This window comes from Melopsittacus undulatus, chromosome 4 (genome assembly GCF_012275295.1).
Source record: "Melopsittacus undulatus isolate bMelUnd1 chromosome 4, bMelUnd1.mat.Z, whole genome shotgun sequence".
Lineage (NCBI taxonomy): Eukaryota > Metazoa > Chordata > Aves > Psittaciformes > Psittaculidae > Melopsittacus > Melopsittacus undulatus.
The window spans coordinates 38,855,717-38,880,354 of NC_047530.1; the positions used below are offsets into that span (position 1 = coordinate 38,855,717).

The 24,638-nt window shown below is 38.2% G+C and overlaps 1 protein-coding gene across 1 annotated transcript in view; it reads left to right on the forward strand.

The window, feature by feature from the left end:
• BAZ1A (bromodomain adjacent to zinc finger domain 1A) overlaps window positions 1-24,638 on the forward strand; it is a 62,396-nt gene that overhangs the window by 3,286 nt on the left and 34,472 nt on the right. Inside the window, exons 3-5 of the mRNA XM_031049018.2 lie at window positions 5,502-5,780; window positions 18,033-18,176; window positions 24,416-24,517. Coding sequence (XP_030904878.2) covers window positions 5,502-5,780; window positions 18,033-18,176; window positions 24,416-24,517 — 525 coding nt within the window. The remainder of the gene's footprint in view (window positions 1-5,501; window positions 5,781-18,032; window positions 18,177-24,415; window positions 24,518-24,638) is intronic.

Sequence of the window (24,638 nt, forward strand, 5' to 3'; positions counted from 1 at the left end):
TTTCTTTACCTAAGCAAGGGCAATTAGATTAATAGGTGTGGGGAAGGCCCACTTTGAAAAATTGTATTAGCTTTTTCATGAAAGAAAACCATTGTCTAAATTGGGCTGAATCTTACTTTTACATAGAAACTTGAATTTTTTTAAGGGGAGGATTTAAAAATTACAGTGACTAGATCTAAGTGGGCTGTGAAGAATACGTGGTAACCTGGATTTAACCCCCTTCCTCAGCTGTATGGACATACTTGATTGTTACAAAGGTTAAGACTCTCTGTTTTTTGTTGAGTTTTTTGATTAGCTTACTTTTGCTCTTGTAGAGCACAAACTTGGCATTGAAAAGATTTGATCATGCCCATGACAGCTTTAGTAGAGACGAATACAAATCTTACATCAGTATTACTCTTCTCTGTATAAAAAATCATTATGCAAATGTGAGGAGAATTTAGTAAGATGAATATTTTGTAAAGTGACTTTCCCTTTAATCATGTATTTAGAATTATAGAATAGTTAGGGTTGGAAAGGACCTTAAGATTATCTAGTTCCAACCCCCCTGCCATAGACACTGCATAGTATACCATGTTGCCAAAGGATCAGTCCAGCCTGGCCTTGAACATTGCCAGGGATGGAACATTTACCATTTTGGGCAACCCATTCCAGTGTCTCCCCACTCTCACAGTAAAGAACTTCTTTGTTAGATCTAACCTGAACTTCCCCTGTTGAAGTTTAAATTCACTGCCCCTTGTCCTACTGCTGCAGTCCCTGATGAACAGCCCCTCTTCATCATCCTCTTAAGCATCCTTGTAGGCTCCCTTCAGGTATTGGAAGGCTGCTATGAGGTCTCCAAGCAGCCTTCTCTAGGCGGAACAGCCCCAGTTTTCTTTATAGTCTGAAATGCCATCACATAATTTTGTAACCCTTCAAAAGGGGGTGCAGTGAGGTGGCAGCGTTCGATTACTTTTATCAGGAGTAACAGGAACTAGGGGAACTGATGTTCTTCGTGGTTGGCTGTACTCCTGGTTAGAGTGACAGACCTGGGGACAGACACAGTAAGAGTCTCTGCAGCCACAGTAGTAGCTGGAAATGCAATTACGAGGGATGTATGAGAAACACATTAAAGCAGTGGGATGTTACCACCAGTCTTTGACACCTTGTCTGTGAAAGTTAATAGCTGATGGAGACGTGTTGTGAAAGCAACTATTAGAGTATGGGAAGTCTTGCTTGTGAAGACAGCCTGAAAAAGAAAATGTTGAGTAGTAAAGATACATGGTAGGAACATTCCTCATTCTGAAATGCAGGGGGCAAAGAGCCGCTTTGCATCTTCGAAACTTACTGAAACTTCTTTGTAGATTGGCCTGTGAAATTCTCAGATACAGTAAAAAACAGATAGGTTCAAAAGGCATTTTAAAGTGCCCTGTAGTTAAATTAGGTATTTTTTCTGTTGAAGAGAAACTTATAACTTGGAATATACTCCTGAATGCATGATTAACCTGTAAATATTAAGGAATAAACTCTCCTCTTCTCCCCCTCATTTCCTTTCTTCCTTTAGGAACTTTCTTCCTTTTTTTTTTTTTTGTTGGGCATCATTTTGTAATATGTGTTATTGATCACTTGGGGAGACAAGGCAGACTACAAGAATACTTTTGTGATACAGAATGGCAGGGTTGGTGTTCTGTGACTCTCCTGTAGACTAAGTAGACTGTATATGTTAGGGGCTCATAGGGGCTTCAGGATTAAAATTAACAATTATTATAAATTAGCCATTCCATTGGGTTTGTTTTCTCCCTGCTTTTTCTTCTAATTCCACTTAATGCATCTTTCTCATATTTTACATTCTACACTATATAATTCTTCTGTTTAAAAAAACTGCCCAGTTTGTTTTAAATATATGCTAAGAAAATGAATAAAAGTAAATGGTTTGAAAGAAACGTGTTCTTTGCAGCACACTAAAAATAAAGTAAATCTTGGACTCAATGGAAATACTGGGTTAGTTCAAGTAATTTTTAGGCTGAATTTTTACATCCACTGCAAGTCAGCATGGAGATTGCAAATTGTTTATTTCTGTTAAAGATCTGCCTCCTATCAAATACGTACTAAGTAGCAGTATTAAACTACTCAATGATTTGTTGACAATTTTTCTGTTTACCTTGTGTGGAAAACTATAATATAAATGAAAAAAAGAATTCAACTGAGAAGTTAGTATTAATTACTACTACAAAGGCAACTCTGTTGCCTTTAGTCCCTGCTCCTCCAGTGGTTGAGCTGATACTGGCATGTTCACCAGAGCGCTGCAGTCCCATTTGACTACTTGCAGGCAGGTGGGACCATGCAAGTGAGCTTTGTGGACATGTTTTGTATAAACTTCTTCTCCATGTTGTCGAGAGTTAGCTCTTGAACCAGTGAGGAAGCCCTGAAGATGGCAATACCTTGGTTAAAGATGTATGTAAGGCTTCAGATGTGATGTAGCAGCCTATGCATTTGCTGTTGTGAATTTAAGTTGAATGTAGAATATGATCAAGTGCATTATTACTCTTTAATGGAAGGGTTATCATGGCTATTGCTACCATTCACTTGGTTTGCTAGCTGTTGTGTCTGCTCTTCATAAATAGTTTTGTGATAAGGAACACTGAGGGACAGAAAGAGTACTACAACATCTAGTGCTCTGCTACTGGTTTTTTGTTCTCTCTCTTACACCAAGTTAGAGTGAGATCCTTAAAACATTGCAATAAAACTGTGTTAACAGACTAAGCCACAGATGGTTTTGATGTGCTATAGGTAATGACTAGCTAAAGACAATGCTTTCAAAATAGAATGTTTTTTTTTTTCCCCTGTAAGTTGACAGGGGAAAAATCCACACAAAACAAAAGAGGAAATGAGGGAAAATGAAACTAGAGGCACAAACTACTCTTGTATGCAAATGGAACAGGTTTTCCTCAAATATGTTTCAGTTAAAGTCATCTTAGAATTTTGCACTTGTGATAGTAATGGTCAAAAAATTTTCGAGAGGGTGTTTGTTTGGAGTTTTTGGTGTGGGGTTTTTTTGTTTTTGTTTTTTTTTTCTTGTTTTTTTTTTTTCCTGTTCCCCCCCCCTTTTTTTTTTCTTCCTGTAAGTTCAATGCTGTTGCTTTAAATAGCATGACTGCCCGGTGTCCCTTCACAAAGAATAACAGGAGCTCTTAAAGGGACATTGCTAGCATCAGCCTCAGCCTCTCTGAGGGAGGCTCTGCTTATTTGCTGAGCTCCCTTCCTCTTTTCCCTTTTTCTTTTTTCTTTTTTTTTTTTAATTTCCTTTTAATGTCGTAATTTTTGAAAATTATGTTCCAATGCTTTTTTTTAATAACTCTCAGGTTGTTTTTCACTTTTCTAGCTAAAGATAATGGTCAGGAACAAGTCTAAGACTACTAAAGTTGTCAGTCTAATACAGAAGTATAGAAACGTTGGGCAGGAAGAGACCTGAAGAGATCATGTTTTATGTATTCCATAACCTAAAAAAAACTAAGATAGGTTTTTGTCTAACCTGTTCTTCAGAATATTAAAGTAACTATACCTTAAGGGTAGCACACAATAAAATGCAATAAAGATACACAAAGAATGAGTGTTGGACATCCATTTTTTATATATCAAAGAATAATTTCTCTTGTTCTCTCTCCTTTGTCATTCTGCTTTTCTTGTTTAGAATAAGCAAACCCTAATTATTCTGTGTTACTTGTGAGTGTTGGACCCAAGTACTGTAAAATATTTTAGATGCAGATAGTATAAAAATCTGAAATTTGGTAGTTATTAAATATTATTCAGATAATATATCTGTTCTGTACTTTTCCCCTTCTTGCAGCTGATGTTCTTTCTAAAGCATCTCTCACTCAGAGGAATCCTGTGCTCATACAGAAAGGATTATCTGAGCCAGGACCCTCCATTGTCCTCAATCTGGAATTTCCATTTTCATTTACAAAATGTTATGGTTCATCTGTCCATCTGCAGTGAACATTGTTATCTACAAACGGATGCATGTTTGCCAGCTTGAGTTTGCAAGGGAGCCTGCAAGAAAAAACCTCAGTGTTAACTGCTCAGTTCTCCATCCTTACTACTAGGAATGATTTATACTGTTCTACCCTGTTAAAAATGGGAACCCTGCACAGTGTATTTTTATTATTTTTTTTTGTAAATGAATGAATTTTCAGTGTAGGTATCTTGTGTAGTATTCAGTGTTCTGAAAGTACTGAGTGTCTCCTATGAAATAGCTATGTTGGACTGATACAAGGCAGAGCAAACCTCCATTTGTCATCTTGTGTGTTGCCTACTTATCCATACTAGTCCATTAAGATTTTTAAAGGAGGGCAGATAAAAATCATTGTCTGAATTGGAGCATATTGAAATGTTGCTCTGCTGTCCAATCACTGATCCATAACGTATGATACGTTTTTAACATGATTTTGTGAATAGCTGTATCATCTACTTCATGTACAGTGTTTTAACTGCTCTTTGTCTGATATTTGTCAAAAATTGATAGATACTGACTAACAAAAGCTGCTCTTTCTTGATTCCAATATAATAACTAGTAGGCAAGCAATAGCAGTGTAATTTTAGCATTAATTAGAAATACAGGTAGGGAAGAGAATCAATATTTGCTAATGGAACAAGGGAGGAGAAGAATCCAGTTAAAAAATACTTTAATGCTTCTTCTGAGAGAAATGCAAACAGTGAAGGAATAAAAACTATTTAGAGAACTACTTGACATTAATATTTTACCTCTCCCATCTTTTCATTTGTGATCTAGAGCACTCGAAATCTGAAAGTTACTCAAGTTTCAACATGTTTCTGTGATCTTAAGGTTATTTTATGTTTCTGCACTTTAGACCCTCCTCTTGAAAATATTTGTGGAAATGTGGGGGATGTGAGAAGGATGTGACACCTATTAAACACAGCATGATTATTCTCATGTGTCAGACTTCTTCTATATGAGCATTTGTTTGCAGCACTTCCAGGTCTCGATATTATTAGTGTAGCCTGTAGTGAGAGGAGACTTTGATTTTACAATAGCAATTTACCATGCTGTGGCTAAGAAGTGGTAAATAACTCTTGATTAGGGACTGTAGTGATAAGACAAGGGATAATGGGTTGAAACTTCAACAGCAGAGGTTTAGATTGGATATAAGGAAGAAATTCTTTACTGTTAGGGTGGTGAGGCACTGGAATGGGTTGCCCAGGGAGGTTGTGAGTGCTCCATCCCTGGCAGTGTTCAAGACCAGGTTGGATGAAGCCTTGGGTTATATGGTTTAGTGTGAGGTGTCCTTGCCCATGGCAGGGGGGTTGGAACTAGATGATCTTAAGGTCCTTTCCAACCCTAACTATTCTATGATTCTATGATTATCCAAAAGGCTGTGCAGGAATAGAGCTGCCTTTTCATTTCAGCCTTGTAAGGGAAATTTGCTTTTATAGTAATTGTGAGCAAATTGAAAGTGTTTCTCAGAACTGAACTGTTTTCTTTCTCTCTCTTCCTTGCTTTTCAGTGATTTTTTTGAACGCATTATTCTGTGCAACAGCCTTGTGTGGAGCTGTGCTGTCACAGGTAAACCAGGACTCACATATCAGGAAGCACTGGAATCGGAGAAGAAAGCCAGGCAGAATCTTCAGAGTTTTCCAGAAGCACTCATCATTCCAGTTCTCTACTTGGCCACCCTTACACGTTGCTCCCGGCTGCATGAGATCTGTGACGAAATCTTTGCTTATGTCAAGGATCGCTATTTTGTTGGTGAAACAGTGGAAGTAGTTAGAAATAATGGTGCAAGGTAAGTATATTTAAAAATAAATACGTATTTCCTTTTGGTGAGGGTAATTTTTGTGTTTCTTTTAAATGAAAATCAGGATAAAAAACTCCATCAAATGCATCCAAAGTGAGGTGTGATGCTTAAGCTAGTGGTACTGTTACTGTTCCTCCCTACTTTTAATTAAAAGTAGGATTGAATTGCTGGGCTTGGTATCTCTTAGCTTAGAAGCAGCTGTGGGAGCAGGACAGCTCTCCTGGGTCTGGGCACTGCAGCTTTTTGGTCTGTGTGGTGGATTTGCAAAGGAATGTCAGCTCCCAGATGTAAAAAGTGGATTGTTTGTAGAATAGCATTTAATGAGAAACCAGGGGAAGCTATGAATTAAGAATCATATGAAAGTTTTGATGAATTGTCCAGAATGTAATTCATCACATGGTGTTTTGTGTACTCAGAATGGTCTAACTACTAAAAGTTTTGAAGTATCAGTAGAAGTCATAATTTTTCTTTTTAGGTAGTAGTGAAAATTTTGACTGCATTCTCAGAAGTTGGGAATTAATTGTAAAATGTTTGTAGTATGCGATTATCTGGGATTTAGTGTGATGGGGTTTTTTTCACACTTGGGGTTAGTGTTTTGCTTACTCTTATGCTGATGTTTATATAGCAAATATTTTTATTGTTATCCTAGTTTGATTAAAAACATGGAAAAATTTTGAGCTTCAGATGCTTGCTTTCTCATGTTGCTGGTACATGTGCTTTGTAGTATAAAGAAGTTGTTTTACAGTATGTAACTAGCTTTTTTTTTTTTAATCAGCTTCTGGGAGAGGGGTAGAGAAGGTCAATGTTTTGTCTAAATGAGCTTGTAGTTTCACCTAACACATTTAAATGGAAAGGCTCAACATGCTCAACTTGGAAGTACCTGCAGAGCGAGTGCTAAAGCCTTTGTGGGTTCAGCTGTTGCTGTTTTGTTGTTTGTGGAGTTGTTTTATTTTGCTTTATTCAGGAGGAAGGTACCAGCTTATACTACAGAGTCTATGCGGTTTGTATGGGTAGCCCGAGGTCTCAGCACATAATCTGGTGATAAGAATGGGCTAGTTCAAAATGGTCATTGGAGAACAGTTATTCTGTATGAGACTTTTTAGTGGCTGATACAGATTTTATTTGGGGCAAATCTTGTACTTCTCCAGGAATTAAAATATGTGGTGAGCTGCAGGGGATAAGTTGTATGGAAATTTGTATGAGCATGTACATAAGGTCAGTGCTTAATAGAGAATCTTCCTGTTTCTTCCCTGCTCTGTTCCTTTCAACCAGTGAAGTCAAAGTCTGCAGAGGCCAGACAGGAATAAATTGAGTGCTTAAGTTGTTTTGTGAATTTCTTTCTGAATGTTTCTGATACTGTTTTCTGAACTTATCTGAATGTTTGTTTCTATCTTTATTATCTTCATATGTGTCTAATGACTAGACTCAGGTTACCACTAGTATTACAGTTATTTTGCTTGAAGTAGTGTGTTTTATTTTGGTGGTGGTGTTCTTTTTTCATTGTGAACTATGGGTGTAATTCAGGTGCTGGGTTTTGTTTGTTCAATTAAATGCTTTGTTTTCAATCCTGTCAGTTTCAAAAAGAATGCTTTAGAAGAACAAACTCCTCCCACACAAGAGATCAATCTATTACTTTTCTAAACTCTTTTGCTAAAATATTTATGCATATGCATCTTAGCTTTTTTTAGAGCTTAAAGTAAAAGTAAGCTTATGTGATAAGTAAGTCTGTCTTGTTTTTTCATCTTTTGAAATTCATAATTATTTTGCTTTTATTTTTAGACCGCCATTAATCAGTTCATAAGTGGGATTAACAAAATGGTTTCTACTTGCCATATATGCTAAATTCTGTTCAGATAAAGTTGTGACATGGTTATCTCTTATGAGAATCACTATAATTTATTTTTTTCACCAGACTTGAAGTCCATCTTCTTGCATATTCAGAGTTGTGTTGAAGTACGCATCTAAAAATTTTGTGTTGGTGTTCCACTTTCACAGATCAATGTCTTCATAGATATAAGCTAGATTCCATAAGCCTTTGGGGTAGGCTAGATACCATTCAAAATACTGAAGATACAGATAGAATCTATTTTTATCAAAAATTACCCTGCTAGAGGTTATATGTTTTAACCTACATAAGTATAAAATTCTGTCTAGTGAAATGAAGCATGAAAAATTTGCTGAAGCTGATTGTATGCCACTGATATTTTAGCCAGGTGACAGCTGAGAGTTAGTTCAGGCCTTTAATACTAAATTCAGGAAACAGAGCAAATAACACTAATGCAGAGGGATTTGTATGCTTACAGATACATAATTAAAGAATATGAAGTGGGCGGAGGTGAGGTGTTGTTATTCTGCTCAATTAACAGTTGACTTTGACCCGTATTTTGAAGTACTACGTTGGGGATTAAGTATACCAACTCATGTTACTTGTAAATAACATGGTTGTCGAACAGAGCAATTTGCACGTCTGTCATGCAGCTACTTTTTTGTGATTTTTTTTCTAGCAAAAATGATCACAGTCCATCTACGGTGCAGTAGCATCCTATAAAACCAACAGAATTTTGCAGATCATAAAAACCCTGTTGTGTCATGGTGTTGGGAACTCTTCCACTGAATTTATGTATGAAGTTTTTTGCACATATCAGCAGGATCATTTATTTGCATAGCTTAATGCAAAGCCTACAACATAATGTATATGTAACCAGGGGTGGCTCAAGCAGTTTAAGTATTGACATTTTATAACCCCTAACTTTGCACATGTAATATTCTTGAAGGATAGATTGCTTTGATGCAGCTTTCTAGATTTTGAACCAAGTAAATTGGAGGGACCCAAACCCTAGAGGGGTTAGTATTTTGGCTTAAAGCAAATGGTTTTGTCTTGAGCTTATGAAGTGGTCTGTAGTACTGTAAGCAGTAGACAGATGATCTAGAAGTAGTAGGAGGACAAGTGCTTTGTGCAGAGGCCAGGTAGAAGATGGTTTTGGTTGAGACTTGTTCTTGTATCCGATCTCTGAGTTCTGGTTGCAGGATCTGATGTCCCATTGCTTTTTCTGGCTTTACATCTCTGTCAGGCTCTTTGAGTTTCTAGCCTTTTGTTGTGCTGCTCAATTTTGAATTTGCCTGCTTCTGCCTTGTTGCTGAAGTCTGGTGGGAGGAATTCATTCTGGGAGATGTTTTTCTGTCTTCCTTTTGTTTTGGTATGTCTGGTGTCTTAACAGACCTTATCAACCAGAAATAAATTGTAGAGAAATATCCCTCAGTCCTCTGATGTGTCTTGCTCAGGTTGTCTCTGAAAATTATGTGCAATTTGGTAATCAGAAACAACAAAGACAGAATTCTGCTTCTTTTTAACCCTTTCTGATGATGCCATCCAGAGGGACCTTGACACGCTTGTGAGATGGGCTGATACCAACCTCATGAAGTTTAACCATGACAAGTTCAAGGTCCTACACCTGGCTTGGAGCAATCCCAGGCACAGCTACAGGTTGGGCAAAAAGGAAATTCAGTGCAGCCCTGCAGAGAAGGACTTGGGGGTGTTGGTCAATGAGAAAATGAACATGAGCTGGCTTCAATGTGCACTCACAGCCCAGAAAGCCAACTGTATTCTGGGCTGCATCAAAAGAAGCATGAGCAGCAGGTCAGAGGAGGTGATCCTGCCCCTCTACTCTGCTCTCGTGAGACCTCACTTGGAGTATTGTGTGCAGTTCTGGTGTCCTCAACATAAAAAGGACATGGGACTGTTGGAACAAGTCCAAAGGAGGGCCACGAGGACGATCAGGGGACGGGAACACCTCCCATACGAAGACAGGCTGAGAAAGTTGGGGCTGTTCAGCCAAAGAGAAGGCTGCGTGGAGACCTCATAGCAGCCTTCCAGTATCTGAAGGGGGCCTACAGGGGTGCTGGTGAGGGATTGTTCATTAGGGACTGTAGTGCTAGGACGAGGGGTAACGTGTTAAAACTTAAACAGCAGAGGTTTAGATTGAATATAAGGAAGAAATTCTTTACTGTTAAGAGTGGTGAGGCACTGGAATGGGTTGCCCAGGGAGCTTCTGAATGCTCCATCCCTGGCAGTGTTCAAGGCCAGGCTGGACAAAGCCTTGGATGATATGGTTTAGTGTGAGGTGCCCCTGCCCATGGCAGGGGGGTTGGAACTAGATGATCCTAAGGTCCTTTCCAACCCTAACCATTTTATGATTCTATGAAAATGACCAGGTTTTGTTTGTTTGTACATGTCCAGCTTTTCTGGCCAAACTGGGTGTGACTTTTCTCCAAAGTGGCAGCTGTGCTAAGCTTTAAAACAGGAGGCACTTGAATTTCCACTTAAAGAACTGTAGGAGTTGTGTAACAAAATTTTTCTAGTAGTGTCTGTGTACAAGACAAAATGATCTGAAATATTGGTCTGAAACATAATACAAACATAAAACCTGATCTCAAATTAAGTTTAAATTTGTCTGGGTTGCCAAGGAACTGAAAACAGCTGACACTGTAAGTACTGTTATTCAGAATGTCAGTTTGCTGCTTATGGAAAGTAATTTATTGAAAAAGGCATGGAAATCATCATTATATAATATATAAATCTCAAATTGTTGGGGTAAAAAAATAGAACAATATTTCATGTTAACTGTGATCACTTAAGATGTAAAATAAGTAGCCAGTGTTTTAGCTTAACACTTTATTGAAGCAAAGGAAAAAAGTGGACCACATCACTGAAATTGCTTCCTGTATTTGTGCATCAGAACTTAGTTGAAGATCCATAACATAGTAGTTGTCTTTTTTTTTCCCACGAGGAATGGCATCTCTTGCAGTAACCTGTCCATCTGTTGCTGTCTCAGAACTGTGTTGTAGTATTGGTACTTAAAATTTGTGAAATTTATTTTCAACATGTTGGCATCTGAAGTCAGTTACCTGAAAGCTGGTACTATGTGGTGTGGAAGGCCTACCTGAAATAACCTCAGTGAATGCCTCAGGCACACCAAATAAAACCTTCAACAGCCTAACTCAGTCAGCTGTAGGACCTGTTCTTTTCTGTTTGAGGTCAGCAGTGTGCTTTTTTTTTAATGATTGTAATTTGTTGGAGCAAAAGCTAGATTTAAAGCATGTGTAAACAGCCAACTCTGATTTCTCATCAGTGTTCTGAGTCTGGTGCTATCACAATAAATAATGTCTGTCTTTATTAGGATATACAAGTGAGCAATGTGATAATTAGTACATTAATCTATAAGCTTGCAGTTTGACTTGAGCAATGAAGAGATCTGAGGTTTTAGGTTGGGCAACTCTACTAGCTCTTCAGCTCCCCCTCTACCCACCCTTAAAAATAGCGTATATGACAATGCCTTCCCTTCCTCACGGAGATTGGGGGACAACCAGTTGTTGTCCATCAATTAATGTGCAACTTAATTAAAAATCTTAAAGGTTGCTTAAAGGTAGTGTATAAGAAAGAAAAAATCATACAGAACATGGCACATACTAAAAAGGAATATCTTTTTTCTTTGGATTTGACCACTAGATGACACCACTGCGAAAGGGTATTTGCGTAATGCTTGTGGGCGAGCAACAGCAGAATGCTGTAATATAGTGTTTTTAAAATGAGCCTACTTACAGAAGTAGTAGACAAAGTTCTCTGTTGGGAAGATTGCTGCGTCTGATCACACATTGGGTACAGGTTGACATCCTTTCTCTGCTCTGAATGATACGATGTCGACCACTGTCAACCTGTAAGAAACTTAAGTAATGATAGAGCAGCCTTCTCTGTAAGTGAAATTCTTTTTTTAACTCATCAGTTGTTTGGCTGGTGTTCTAGTCCTTTAGGTGTTTGTAGTGGATTAACCACTGCATTAGGCTAATTAAAAGATTTGCATACTGATTTCATCTCTGTAAGCCTTAACTGGGGCAAAAGAAGTGTGATGCCGGTCATGACTGTGCCTAGCTGATAAGGAGTTAGGATGGTAGAAGATAAACCTTGTGAAAGATAAGGATACAGCTGATTTTCCAACTTTTTCATTCAAACTGGCAACAAGGTATTACTGGCTTTATATATAGTTGTTTTCTGAACACTAGGATAAGTTAATATGAGACCACTAGGTAGTAGAAGCAATATCTTCCACTCTGAGTTACAGTGAATGTGTTGGTGGACCAGAAAATAATTTACATTTTCCCCTTTGACATGCAGACTGCAAAGCTGTCTGGATTCAGAGTCACTGGGGCTAATGGCTAGAGAATCAGAAAGTTGTTATAGAGTGTTTCTTGTAGTGGTAAGGCTTAAGCATAAGTGCATGCTAAGAAAGTTTCCTACTGTATTTCGAAAGGTGAGTTTGAATTCAAGTAGCAAAGTTAGTGTGGTGCTCATGAAACAGCATAGCTGACATTATGGGAGAGCAGCTTACGCATTCATAGAGCAAGGACAGTTTGCACTCTTCCAGCATTGCTGTTTATGGATCAGTAAATTCCTGTCTTGGAAAAAAATCATGCTTAAAGATTTTACTTTCCATTGCCCTTCAGTGCTTTGAGATACAAATATATTTGTATTTGTTGACTAACAATTATATTTGTGTTTGACTAGTGGAAGCTATGAGATGATGGTATCTGGGAAAGAACCTGCAACTCCTTTGTTATAGGTTGTTGAACAGCTGTTTATACAACTATTTTTGGGCACTGCCACTCTGTTAGCTCTCATGTCTGTGCTCACACTCTGCTTTTTTAACTATAAGTTTTAAGGTACAGGTTTTGATTTGTGTTACAATTTTTGTTGTGTGGTTTTTAAATCATGCTTCTTACTACTACTTCTGACTGCCATGCAAATGAAGATGGTAGAACTTGAAAATAGCATCTCTTGCTGTACTTCAGGGAGCCACTATGTGCATAAAACTTGTCTCCTTGTTGTGTGCTTTTGTTATGTGTGTGCATTAAATTGTGCCAGTTAGCTTAGTAAAAGATGTCACTTCTTCAGATCTTGTGTCGCTTTTATCTCTAATTACTTTCAAGTGTACGAGAACTGTTAGGACAAAGATATGAATTGGTGCACTTATCTGACATTTACTTCTTAAAAACTTACTAAAAGTTGACAAAACAGAATGAGGCTGTAGCTTTTTTGGTTTTTCTTGGTACTAGCTGCTATAGCTTCTTATATTATTCTTGGGATTTTCTGTGTTCGACTAACTTTACATGCTGTTAGAAAGGGCATGCTTTTAAAATTTTGGTGTTTGAAAAACTGTTTTTATTTGTGTGTCTTTTTAAAAATTATTTTTCTTTTTCATCTGACCTGCTGATCTTGGGTTTTATGTTGAAAGTTGGTCCCAATGAATTCCAATATTCCCCCACCTTCTGCACAAGAAACAGCCTTCTGCATTCAAGGGACATTTTTTTGTCAGCTTATTACAAAACATAGAGGCATGTTTGTAACTCATCTGGGCCTTCAAGGGATCTTGGTTTTTGACTTGAAATGAGGACATAGCAGAGTGCCAGACTGTTGTATCATGGTAGTTAGCATGAGCCAGACCAAAAGCTGTTGTGCGAAACTCTCAGTTGATGGGCAGTGGTCTCCCTTCTCACAGCTTGTAACTTCAGCCTTGGTTGGATGTAAAGTTGCCTACTCAGCATTTGGGAAGAAATTCTGAGTAAGTGCAAGTGCAAATAATGTCAGGGTAAAGGTTTCCACTTGACACCCTGTGATGGCTGGTTTTGGACTGTTAGAATGGAGTATGACTTTTTTTCAGATTGTGGTGTTCTGCTTCAGCAGAGGTAGATGGAGGTACCTGTTTGTTGTGTAACTTGTAATAGCTTGTGTATATGCTTTTGAGTTGCTGAGCTGAATGAAAGAGAAATTTGGCAAATAAGTTACAATTACCCTTTGTTCTGAGTTTTCCTGAATCACTCTCATCTTGGGCTGCTGGTGAGTTTGAAGCATGTACCATGTCTTGCCCAACTACCTTGTTAGGTAGGTGGTCTCCCTGGAAGAGGCTTTACTGGTATTCCAATGTTCACTTGCCTAGATGTCACTTTCAGTTAGTAAGGATAAACTGCTGAAATCACTGAGCTACTCAACAAGTTTGGAAGCATTGGGGTTTCTAAATGAATGAGGTCTTGCTACTTCTTCCTTCCTTCTTTGCTTTTGTCTGTGGCCAGTATTTGCGTCTTGCTCTTAGTTCACATCAGATTATTCAGTGAGCCACCTGATGTAGCTAATATGACAGCTGATATGGCTTAGAGCTTTGGGGTTTTTTTGGGGTGGTGGTGTTTTGTTTTCGTTGTGGGTTTTTTGTTTGTTTGTTTGAAGTTTTTTGTCAGGTGGTTGAATTCAGTTTAATGGCAAACAAAAAATAATAAAGAGCGCCCAAGCTACAGAAAGCAAGCACTGCACCAAGTATGTGGCTGGAAGGAGGAATGGCAAGGGAAGATTTTGGTGGTGTTGAACTATTAAGTCATCTCTGCACCTTGTGGAGCAGTAGCCAGAGGCTGCAGAAACAGTTTGCTTTTGTACACCTTCACCCTGCTGCTTCCTTACCATTCTTATGGCAGTGACTGTTTAGTCAGACTTGAAGTTTTCTGCTAGTTGCATCAAGCTGCTTTTCAAAGCAGAGCCCAGAATTGTTCTTCTAGAGAGATGCTGATGGAGTTAGGTTTCAAGAGAAACTGTGTCCTGTGCCACAGTTTTCTGTCAGTGTTTCTTGCCTTAGATGGCTGGAATCAGTTGTTCTTTTCACTTGTGCTGTTGACCAGCCATACCCAAAATTCATGGAAGTCAATGGAAAAATCTCATGGGTTTTTGTTGTTGTTGTGTGGCTGTATTTTTTTGTTGTTGGGTTGTTTGTTTTTTTTTCATTTCAGAAAGATGTGCCCTGGTATTTTAAAAAGGTTACATTCATGTTGGTGGTACCTCCTCTGGGTTTGTGTTTAAAGCTTTTTGGGGCTCCTGTGTTGTTGTTCTTCAGCATATTTCCTCTCTCCCCTTAACATAGGCCAAGCCCTTCTTGGGACGTTTCCCATAACATGGAAAGACCTCAAAGAACTTGGTTTCTGAGCATAGCAGGAAATAAAGCTGTAAGCATAAAGGCCATCCTTGGGACAGGTTAGGGGACGTGTACTCTTGTTTCTAGCAGCTTGTAGTGCAGAAAGGGTATGCAAAACTGCTTGTGTATAGAGTAATTTTGTTGCAGGCTTACTCCTCTAGCTTTTGGCTGTCAGTGTGAGCTAGTTGCTGGGACTACTGTGTAAAAGTTCATGATAGCTGTATTTTCAATTTACCTGACCATTTTCTGAATACCTATGGCATTCACATAATGTGGCTCTCAAGTTTCTCCATGATATTTATTACTGTTTGAAGAAAGTGCTTCCTGACTAAGGGGGATATTAGAGTGTGTATTTACTTTAATGCTGTTGTCTGTTTAAATTCAGGCGCCTCCAGTTCTTTTTTATGGGAAATGGTGAGTGAGCATGGTTTGACTTTGACATGAGTTCTGTAGAGGTCTTAAGTCATCCTTTTTAGAAAGTATTTTAAATAGCATGCTTCATTTGAGTGTCTTGCTTCAGCTTTCATCTCTACTGTTTTTTGTGCCCAGTAGAAGAGTTCTAATAAGTGAACTTGGGGAATGATTTGGTTATTGGGAAAAACAGACTTTTATTCGCACTAGAGGCAGTGTCTGTTTTAGCCCAGGGAATTGGCAGCTACTACTAACCATGGCTTGACTGTAGCAAGGCTAAAAAGAGTCTTCATTTGTAGATTATTTCTTTAATGCCAGAATGAAGGGTTTAATCACTTTCTTCAATCTCCTGTTAGTAACTGTTGAATTTCATTGAAATATGTTTTTGTTGAGACAGGTAATGTGTGTTTCACCTGATTCCTTTCCCAAAGATTGATGGTAATGATTTGAATGAAGGCATAGATAATGTAGATAATGGAGAATCACTTGCTTTCTGTGATAGCTGGTTCCATTAGTCATCCTTCCTGTTTAATAATAAAAAGGCGAGGGAGGATGGGGGGAAGTAGCTCTATTGGTGATTTTGCTAGTTACTGAATCAAGTGTATAGAATATTTGATTTCGGTTCTCACAGAAGGAGACAGGATACCCTCTAAATTACAGGGATGTCCAATGGATAAGCAGGGAAATTAAGCGTTGGAAAAACACTTGGTGGCTAAATATTCAAATATTTTTGTCTAGGAGGATTGATTCGCGTGCATCTCTTTCAGCCTCTTTGTCCTTTCATGGCATTGGGTAGCATAGGTTCCGATTCAGCCTTCATGTGGCTGTTTTACTGTGATTGCAAATTGAGTGTGTATGCGCTCCCTCTAGTGGTCTTCTAATAGTGAATGTAATTGAAGAAGTGTCAGTAGCCTTAAGCATTGGTGCTTTTGATTACTTTCCATTAGAAATTAATTTTAAAGTGTTTTTAAAGTTGAATTGAACTTTCTAGGAAACATACCTTATAATGTGAAACAAAACCAATTCTACTAAGAAGTGCTTTTTTTTAGCAGGTAATTGTCGTTGGATTTAAAAAAGCCAGCCTAATGATATACATTCTGCCAGGCAGTCAGCTCCATATTATTTAATATGAAAAGGAAGCTGTGATATTCTGAATACTGAAAACCAAGATACTTTAATGATAGACTTCTCTTAGGACTCAGGCAAAGTCTGGTGCTGGGCCAGACCTTAATAAGCCCTGTTGGACTTGTACTGATTTCATGAACATCCATGAGGCTCTGTCTTCATTACATACTTGGGTGCTCTTGGTTCTGTTCATGAAGCCTATTTATTTTTGCACAGTTAATTAGTTTGGGCTCCATTCACCAGGAAAATGTGTCTTCCAACCCCAGACCAGCTTTGGAAACTGGCTGCATTGGACTGGCAGTGTGCCTGCGGTCATTTTGGCCAGCGGGTTTGGGCTGCCTCTGTGTGCAGGCAGCTCTGGTGTCCCCATATTGTTGTCTTTAGGAATATATAATGATGCTAATAGTTGGTTTGGGATTTTTAATTTTTTTTTTTTTAGTAGCATATCGCATTGGAACATTCTGGAGCTCTGTTCCTGTTGGAGAGAGGGGTTTGAGAGGACAGCTAGGTACACTTAACTGTGTTATTGGTTCTAGCTAAGTTCACAAGTAAATATGACACACGATAGTTGAATGTTTTCAACTTTTCTCCCTATGCTCCCCTTCCTTTCCTCCTTCCCCCCTCTCTCACCCCATCAATATCTTCAGGTTTTGGATGGTACTGTCTGCTTACAGAAAGAGGTGTCTAAGAAATATTTTGACCTTGTTTCCTTTTTGCCAGTATTTGGATAGAAGAACACTCAGAGTTTGCCTGCCATAGATTTGTTGGTACTTTATTTCTGTTTGCTTCTAATTTGGGCATGATGCCACACTAATTCAAACCCTGTGCTTCATGTATTCTTCATTTTCTTCATTTCTATTGGCAGTGTTTGGTGCCCAGAGAAGAGAATCACTGTGTTTTTTTCTCCCCCCATTCTTTGTGTGTGACAGCATCCCTTGACTGTAATAGTTAGTTTTCATGAAGCAGACAAGGCTTTAGGAGATTAAACTAAAAAATATGTACCCTGGAATTCCAGAATGAGGTGAAAGTTAGTGTTCAAGAACCAGCTATAATACAGTTATCCAGCACGAAGTGTTGATTAATTATACTTTTTAATATGTAGTTAATTCTGTCTTTTCTAACTAGCATTCAGGACAGCGAAGGGATAGACTTGTTTTGTCAATTGTGTGCATGCCAGATGGAGGCTTAATATGTGTCAGCAGATAAATGGGCCATTATTAAGATTAGATGCATAATGATCATTTCAGCCTTGTTTATTTAGGTCATCAACAGCAGTAGAAGATGATCTCTTATAAGTAAAAATACTTAGGATCTGAAAATCTTTTGCTTTCTTAGACTGCCATAAAAATAAATGTAAAGATTTGGTGTCTAGTTTTAAAGAAACACATAAAGTTAACTTTTTAGTTTGCTAAAGTGAGAACTGGAAAAAAAATACAACCATAAATTCTACCAGTGATTTGATTTCTTGTCTTGGCTAGGTAAGCTGATAGCTGTGAAAGCAGATGAAATTGTTCATTTATTAAATGGAACTCATCAAATTAATATTTTACCTGATATTTTGGTGCAAGGCACTTAAGGACTTATTTAGTAGACAATACAATGTTCAGTTATAAATATACTCTTAAAATCACATCTACAACTTTAGACTCCTTTCACTAGTGAAAGACTTTATTAGTAATAAATGTCTGTTTTATTCCAGGTTGCAGTGTAAGATTTTGGAAGTCATAGCTCCAGCCCATCACAATGGAATGGCAAATGGCCACACCAGCAGCACTGACGGAGACACAATTGTCATCAGTGACAGTGACGACTCAGAAACGCATAATAGCTCTGCACAAAATGGGTAAATGATACTTTGACAGTGCAAAGCATGTGGGCTGGGTGGAAATGAGACTAAAGCAGATGTGGCAGGGTCTGACTGAAACAGGTTACTTGATCTGTATGGATCATGAGTGTTCAGCTGAAGGTGACAAGCTGAACATTCACAGGTGTCAGTTGTGCTGTGCGTAATCCACCAGAGAACAGTGTGTTACGAGAAATGGAGTACCTACACAATAATAATTGTTTAATTTATTTGGAATGACAATGACAGTGTTTCTGTTGAGAGACAGTGGAAGAGCTGTGTATGCCTAGTCTTCTCTGCTGCAGAATCTGTCCTGCTATAGCCTGGAAAATGCAGTCATGTTCTGTATTTCTACAGTCTGGTATGACCTAGCATGATGTATTACTTGACTTTTGTCACAGGGCTGAGTTCTTACTGAAACTCTGCAGTCTTTCCAGAGACTTAATGCATTTGTGTACAAAATATAAAAATGTACAAAGCTTCCTTCATTGTGCATGTGTCCATATAAACATACACCATTGTGTTTAATGAATTGATTGATTTTTAGGTGCAGTGAAACAGCAGTGTATGTTTTGTCTTAAGGAATTGCCTGTAGGTTGGAGTAGCTTAATAATATTGAATAAGCTTTTTGGCTTTAATTGTGATGTTTGAGTATCCCTTTACTGACCAATAACTGAGTTTATACATACAGCTTATCCTAGCAGTATAACGAGGAAAGTTTTCTGTGCTTCACAAGCACAACATTGATGAAAGAGGAGGTTTTTAAGTGGGCTCCAATCTTGTATCAAGAAACATACAGGCTTTACATGAACTGTTACTGACTTTGAGATGTCATTTGGATGCAGAAGTTATTCTCATTGTTGGCTGCAAGAGGACTTCCATGTCCTGACATGCCTTGAATAAGCAGGGTGGAGCTTCTGGTTTGGCTAAGAAAGTAACATGGGATAAATAACCTGAAAAATTCTCTGCTGTCTCTTGAAGGCAGTATCCAACTTGTTCATGAAGACATCCTACGTCTTTGAGAAAATAAATGCATTTTCTGTGTTCCACAAGGCATGTGGCATTTGAAAGGAGGTTATTCTTGGAATTACGCAAGCGTGCACAGAGCCGACTGTGGGATTGATCCCTTTATGTTGCTGTCAGTTCCCTGCAACAGAGCTGGTAGTAAGACTGAGTCTTACATTCCGTCTGTGGTTGTCCCCAGCTGATTACTTATTTTGACAATGCAGAGAGGGAAGATCATTTCTGAGGGAAATCTGGTGAGAATAGACAAATTCTGAAGCACTGTTTTATTGCATACACAACTGACATTTATGCTACAAACTTAAATTGCAGTCCTCTTACAAACCTCTCACTTAAGTGAGCTTTAACAAATCAAGAGTGTAATAACAGTTAAATTAGTTTCTGGATATATTCTGAGTATATGCAAACTTCAGAAGTATTTGTTGTACTTGTAAAATCTATCTAAAGGTAGAGCATTGTTGTCAGGTTTTGTATATTGGCATTTATGGTTCTTTATACCCTTATTTGTAACAATAAGAAATCCCACTGAACTCAATTACGTGGTTTTGCAGCCCTAATTCTTCAGGGTCTGTATTTTGCTGCTTATGGAGGAACTGTGGAGAGTATGGATATTATTTGCCTTGGGACCAATATTAAGTTGATACGTGTAGAACCAGAGTTTTGCCTCCATCTGCACACAAATCTCCACGTTTTGAGACCCAGCCTTCATGCAAAGCTGCAGTGCTGTTAAACAATGGTACAGCAGATGCTCAGTGTGTTTGTGAGAGGGGGGGAGGGGAGCGCAGCACAGATTGATGGGCCATCTGCAAATATTTTTCTCTAAAGAATCTGTAAAGCTTGAGAATCTTAACTGAAAATAGACGTTATTAGATCTCCCAACCTTTCTCTGACCTTACTCTGGTCTGTATGGGGCGCAAATAGCCACGTGTTCAGTACTAGTGTTCCTGCTGGCCTGTTTTTATTGTGTTCTGCAGTAAAAGCAAGATATAGGTATTATATTTCAGCAGGACTCAGATATATACATATTATAGTTCCAGCAGGACTCAGACCAGATAGTAATGTCTTGGACGTGAGTAACTCAGAAGAACAAGGACTCAGACATTTCTTGTTAAGCTACCTTAAGACCATACTGTCCTGAGTTCAGGGAGGAAGGGCAAGCAAGCGGCTGTGTGGTTCTGAGTAGCCGGCTGGGCTTAAATCACGACGGTCTTTTGTGGCACCCAATGTGAGGCATGAATGGGTGAGATAACAGCAGTGTCTCCACCAGCTAATAATAAAAACACAAGCTTTCTTAGGTGTTGTGGAATTCTGGAGAACTACACATCCCAACACATCCCAAATTACAATCTAAGTCCCCTCTATCACATGAGCAAGAAGAGGAATGATTTCAAATGGGGCTCTGAGCAACAAGCCTTTGAGCAAATTAAACGAGAGATAGTTCATGCAGGAGCCCTTGGACCAGTCCAGACCGGGCCAGATGTGAAAAATATCCTGTACACTGCAGCTGGGAAGAATGGTCCTACCTGGAGCCTCTGTCAGAAAGCTCCAGGGGAAACTTGAGGTCGACCCCTCGGCATTTGGAGTTGGGGATACAGAGGATCCGAGGCCAGCTATAACCCAACTAAGAAAGAGATACTGGCAGCTCAAGCTGCTTCAGAAGTGATTGGCACTGAAGCACAGCTCCTCCTGGCACCCTGGTTGCCCGTGCTGGGCTGGATGTTCAAAGGCAGGTTCTCCTCTACACATTGTGCAACCAGTGCTGCGTAGAGTAAATGGGCTGCACTAATTACACAGTGAGCTGGAATAGGAAATCCCAGTCATACAGGAATTCTGAAAGTCATTGTGGACTGGTCAGAAGGCAAAGATTTTGGAATGTCACCAGAGCAGGAGGTGATGCGTGCTGAAGAGGCCCCACCATATAATAAACTGTCAGAAACTGAAAAGTAATATGCCTTGTTTACTGATGGGTACTGCCATATTGTGGGAAAGCATCAGATATAGAAGGCAGCCATATGGAATCCCCAAAGGCAAGTTGCAGAAACTGCTGAAGGAGAGGGCGAATTGAGTCAGTTTGCTGAGATGAAAGCCATCCAGCTGGCCTTGGACGCTGCTGAACAAGAAAAATGGCGCGTGTGTGTGTATCTATGTATATATCAAGAGACAAAAAGCAATGGTATATTGAAATATGTGGGATCTGAGCATGACGTGAATGGTATGAAATAAGGGATGGATGCTGTCCTGGGTTTAGCTGTAACAGTCATTTTTCTTCTTCTTAGTGCAGTGCTGTGTTTTTTGACTTCAGTCTGAGAACAATACTGGTAACACTGTTTTTAGTTGTTGCGAAGTAATGCTTACCCTGATCAAGGAGTTTTCAGTCTCTCATGCTCTACCAGCAGGAAGAGGCACAAGAAGCGGGGAGGGAGAAGAGAGAGGACACCTGACCCAAACTAGCCAAAGGGGTATTCCATACCACAGCACATCATGCCCAGTATATAAATTTGGGGGAGTTAACCCAGAAGGTCCAGATCACTGTTTAGGGTCAGGCTTGGTGGTGAACAGTTGTATTGCACATCACTTGCGTTTATTGCTTTTATTTTCTTTTTAGTTTTATATTCTCTTCCCTTATTATTTCCCTTATTAGTGGTAGTAGTAGTAGTTTTGTATTGCAACTTACTGGATTGTTCTTAACTTGTGAGATTTACATAGTTTTAGGTCTCCTCCCCATGCTGCCAGGAGCTGGGGGGAAGAAAGGGGGGAAGAGTGAGGAAGCAGGTGTGTGCTTCTGAGTTACAGGCTGGGCTTAAACCACAACACTCTTAAGTGTTTTATGTAATGCTTTGTAAAGTAAAATATAACAAAATAGAATGTTACGACTTTTATGCCGAAGTGACTAGATAAGGTACATAATTTTTAAAGCTTTCTACAGATGCTGAATGACCTTTTTCTTTCTTTATGCACTAAGCAAAATTTTGACTTCTAAGTTTGGATTTATGGAGAAGGATTTTGGGAATATGTTAATTTCTTAGGATAATCATTGGAAACTCAAACTAAGTAGAAAAAACTAAGTGTGTTTGGAAATTAGGTTGGGGCTATTATATGTGATCCACTGAAGGTGAGAGAAAGATTTCCTCAAACTAGAAAATAAAGGTTAATGATTATAAGATTTAACCATTTGATTATTCTTTGGGCCCTTCTTTTGACTACAGATAGTATTGGAGCTTAAAATCTGTTAAAAATGTATAAATTAACTGATACACTTTTAGTATAACATTGGTGCTCTGATGCCTTTTTATTTTGTACCTGAACATTATTTAGGCCTTTCTTTAACTTTCTAGACCAAAGAGCTGGAGATACAGGTGTGAATGGTGAGGGAACAAGTTAGTATTTGATACTATCCAGAAGTTCCTAAAGAATCAACCTTTGTTCCTTTAGCTTTCCTGTTTTGAAATTGAAGGTCATCATGGAAGACCAAGTTAACAGTATGAGCAAAATATGAAGCCACTTTTAACAAACATAAAATTATAGGCAGAGGTGTTAAAACCTCAGCAATAGGTATACTTACTTTGTTCATACAGCTTATCTCTTTTGCTAAGATGACTAACTGGTTGGGGGGGTTTATTATTTTTCTTAAATTGGAGTTGGTCAGAGTGACTCAGCCTGAGACTTAAACTTGGATGGCATTATGCAAAGCAAACAGTGTATATCACAGTGCTGATCTATAGGTCCAGTAGATGTGTTGTGGTTTCCAACTCTGAATCTTCTGTCCTTCAGTTGTTTTTAACTATGTGTTGATCATTTAATCATTCTAAACTATTTTTATCCAGAATTTTGCAAATTATTCTCACCTAAAATGACACTAACTGTGAATAAGTGCTGTTTCTTTTACACTTCATTTATATTAATTAATACATTTGTTATTAGGCATCTGAATGTTTCATTTTTTGACTTCTATTTGACAGAGTTAGTAGAGAAAAACTTAAGAATTGAAGCAAATTGCATGTTCAACAGCCTTGCAAAGTAGAGTTTGCTGCATTTTGTGTGTTCTTCATAGGGGTAAAGAATAGCAAGTGGTATATTGATTTATTTTGTTTTGTCATAGACTGCACCTTCGGGCATTTTGTAAATGCCACAAGGACTGTTGATGATGAAATGCATAGCTGTAAATCTCCTAGTTCATCCTCAAAACTTCTTCATCGTCCCTTACTGATGAAACGAGATGACAGTTGAATTCTTCCTGATATTCAATATGACTTCTGATAAAAAAATTACCATTCAATGATGTTAGTGCTGTTATTTAACAAAACATTATTTATTTTGTTATTTAGCAAAATGTAGCATTATTTAAAGAAAATCTCAGTAGTTCAGCTCTGTTCATGAAGCTTGTCCATAAATGTATCACACTATTTAAAGTATATTGTCTATGGCAGAAACCTTCTCTTTGTTTTTTAAAGGAGTGAAGTTTGTTTTGGTAGCACATTTGGTGATGATTCTCCTAGTAAGAGGTGTAGGAAAACAGTTATTCCTATGTTAAAACTGAAGAAATATTTTCCATGGGCGAGAAAAAAATTAGTTTTCTGTGGCTGATAGCTGTAAAAGGAAGTATGCTTCGGGGAAAAAATATTTAACTTGATAAGCATTTCTTTTAAATCATAGATTTATTGCCTTGTGATTCCTGTGATTTTCAGAATGTTGCTGGTGACTTTTCTAAATCAGTATTTCAGAAAAATGTGCTGTCTTGTTTTCAATCATTCTGATATGTGATCCTTAGGTCTGTGGCTGCTATTCTTACTGTATTTAACTATGTCTCTCATAATTTCTTTCTCCATTTTCCTGCTTTCTGTTGCCATCATGAGTACTAAGAGTATTACGAAGATGATTTTCTAACAGATAGGGGTGTATTCATTGTTCATCTCCCTCTTTGTTCTCCCCTCCCTTCCTATCTCCTATCTTCCTGCTAAGAAAAACAACATCCTCTATCTCTTTTGCTGTTCCTTGCAGAAACTGTCTTTGATGCAGATCTAAATGTAGTGGCAGGAAAGTTGGCAGAAGTGAATAGATCCTCCTTGGTACCAGTGGAATTTAAAGCCTGTATTAAATATGGCTGGGTATTTTGAGAAGTTCCATTGTGTATGCAAATAAAAATGTTAAATGCGTACAATGTAAGACTGGTGTTTTGTCAATGTAGTTAACATTTATTTATTTATTTACTTATTTAGGGAGAAGAAAGCCATAACTGATCCTTCTTTGTTTAAATACAAAGTCGAACCTATTAAAAAAGATTTATATGAAACTGTTATTGTTAAAGCATCTCAACTAAGGTAATAATCAGTATATGAAAACTAAAATTGTATTTTATAACTGTGAGTTGTTTTAAGTCACTAAGTTGTTTTTGATATGAAATGGCATTTTAAAATAGTATGTTAGAACTATTAATTAGAG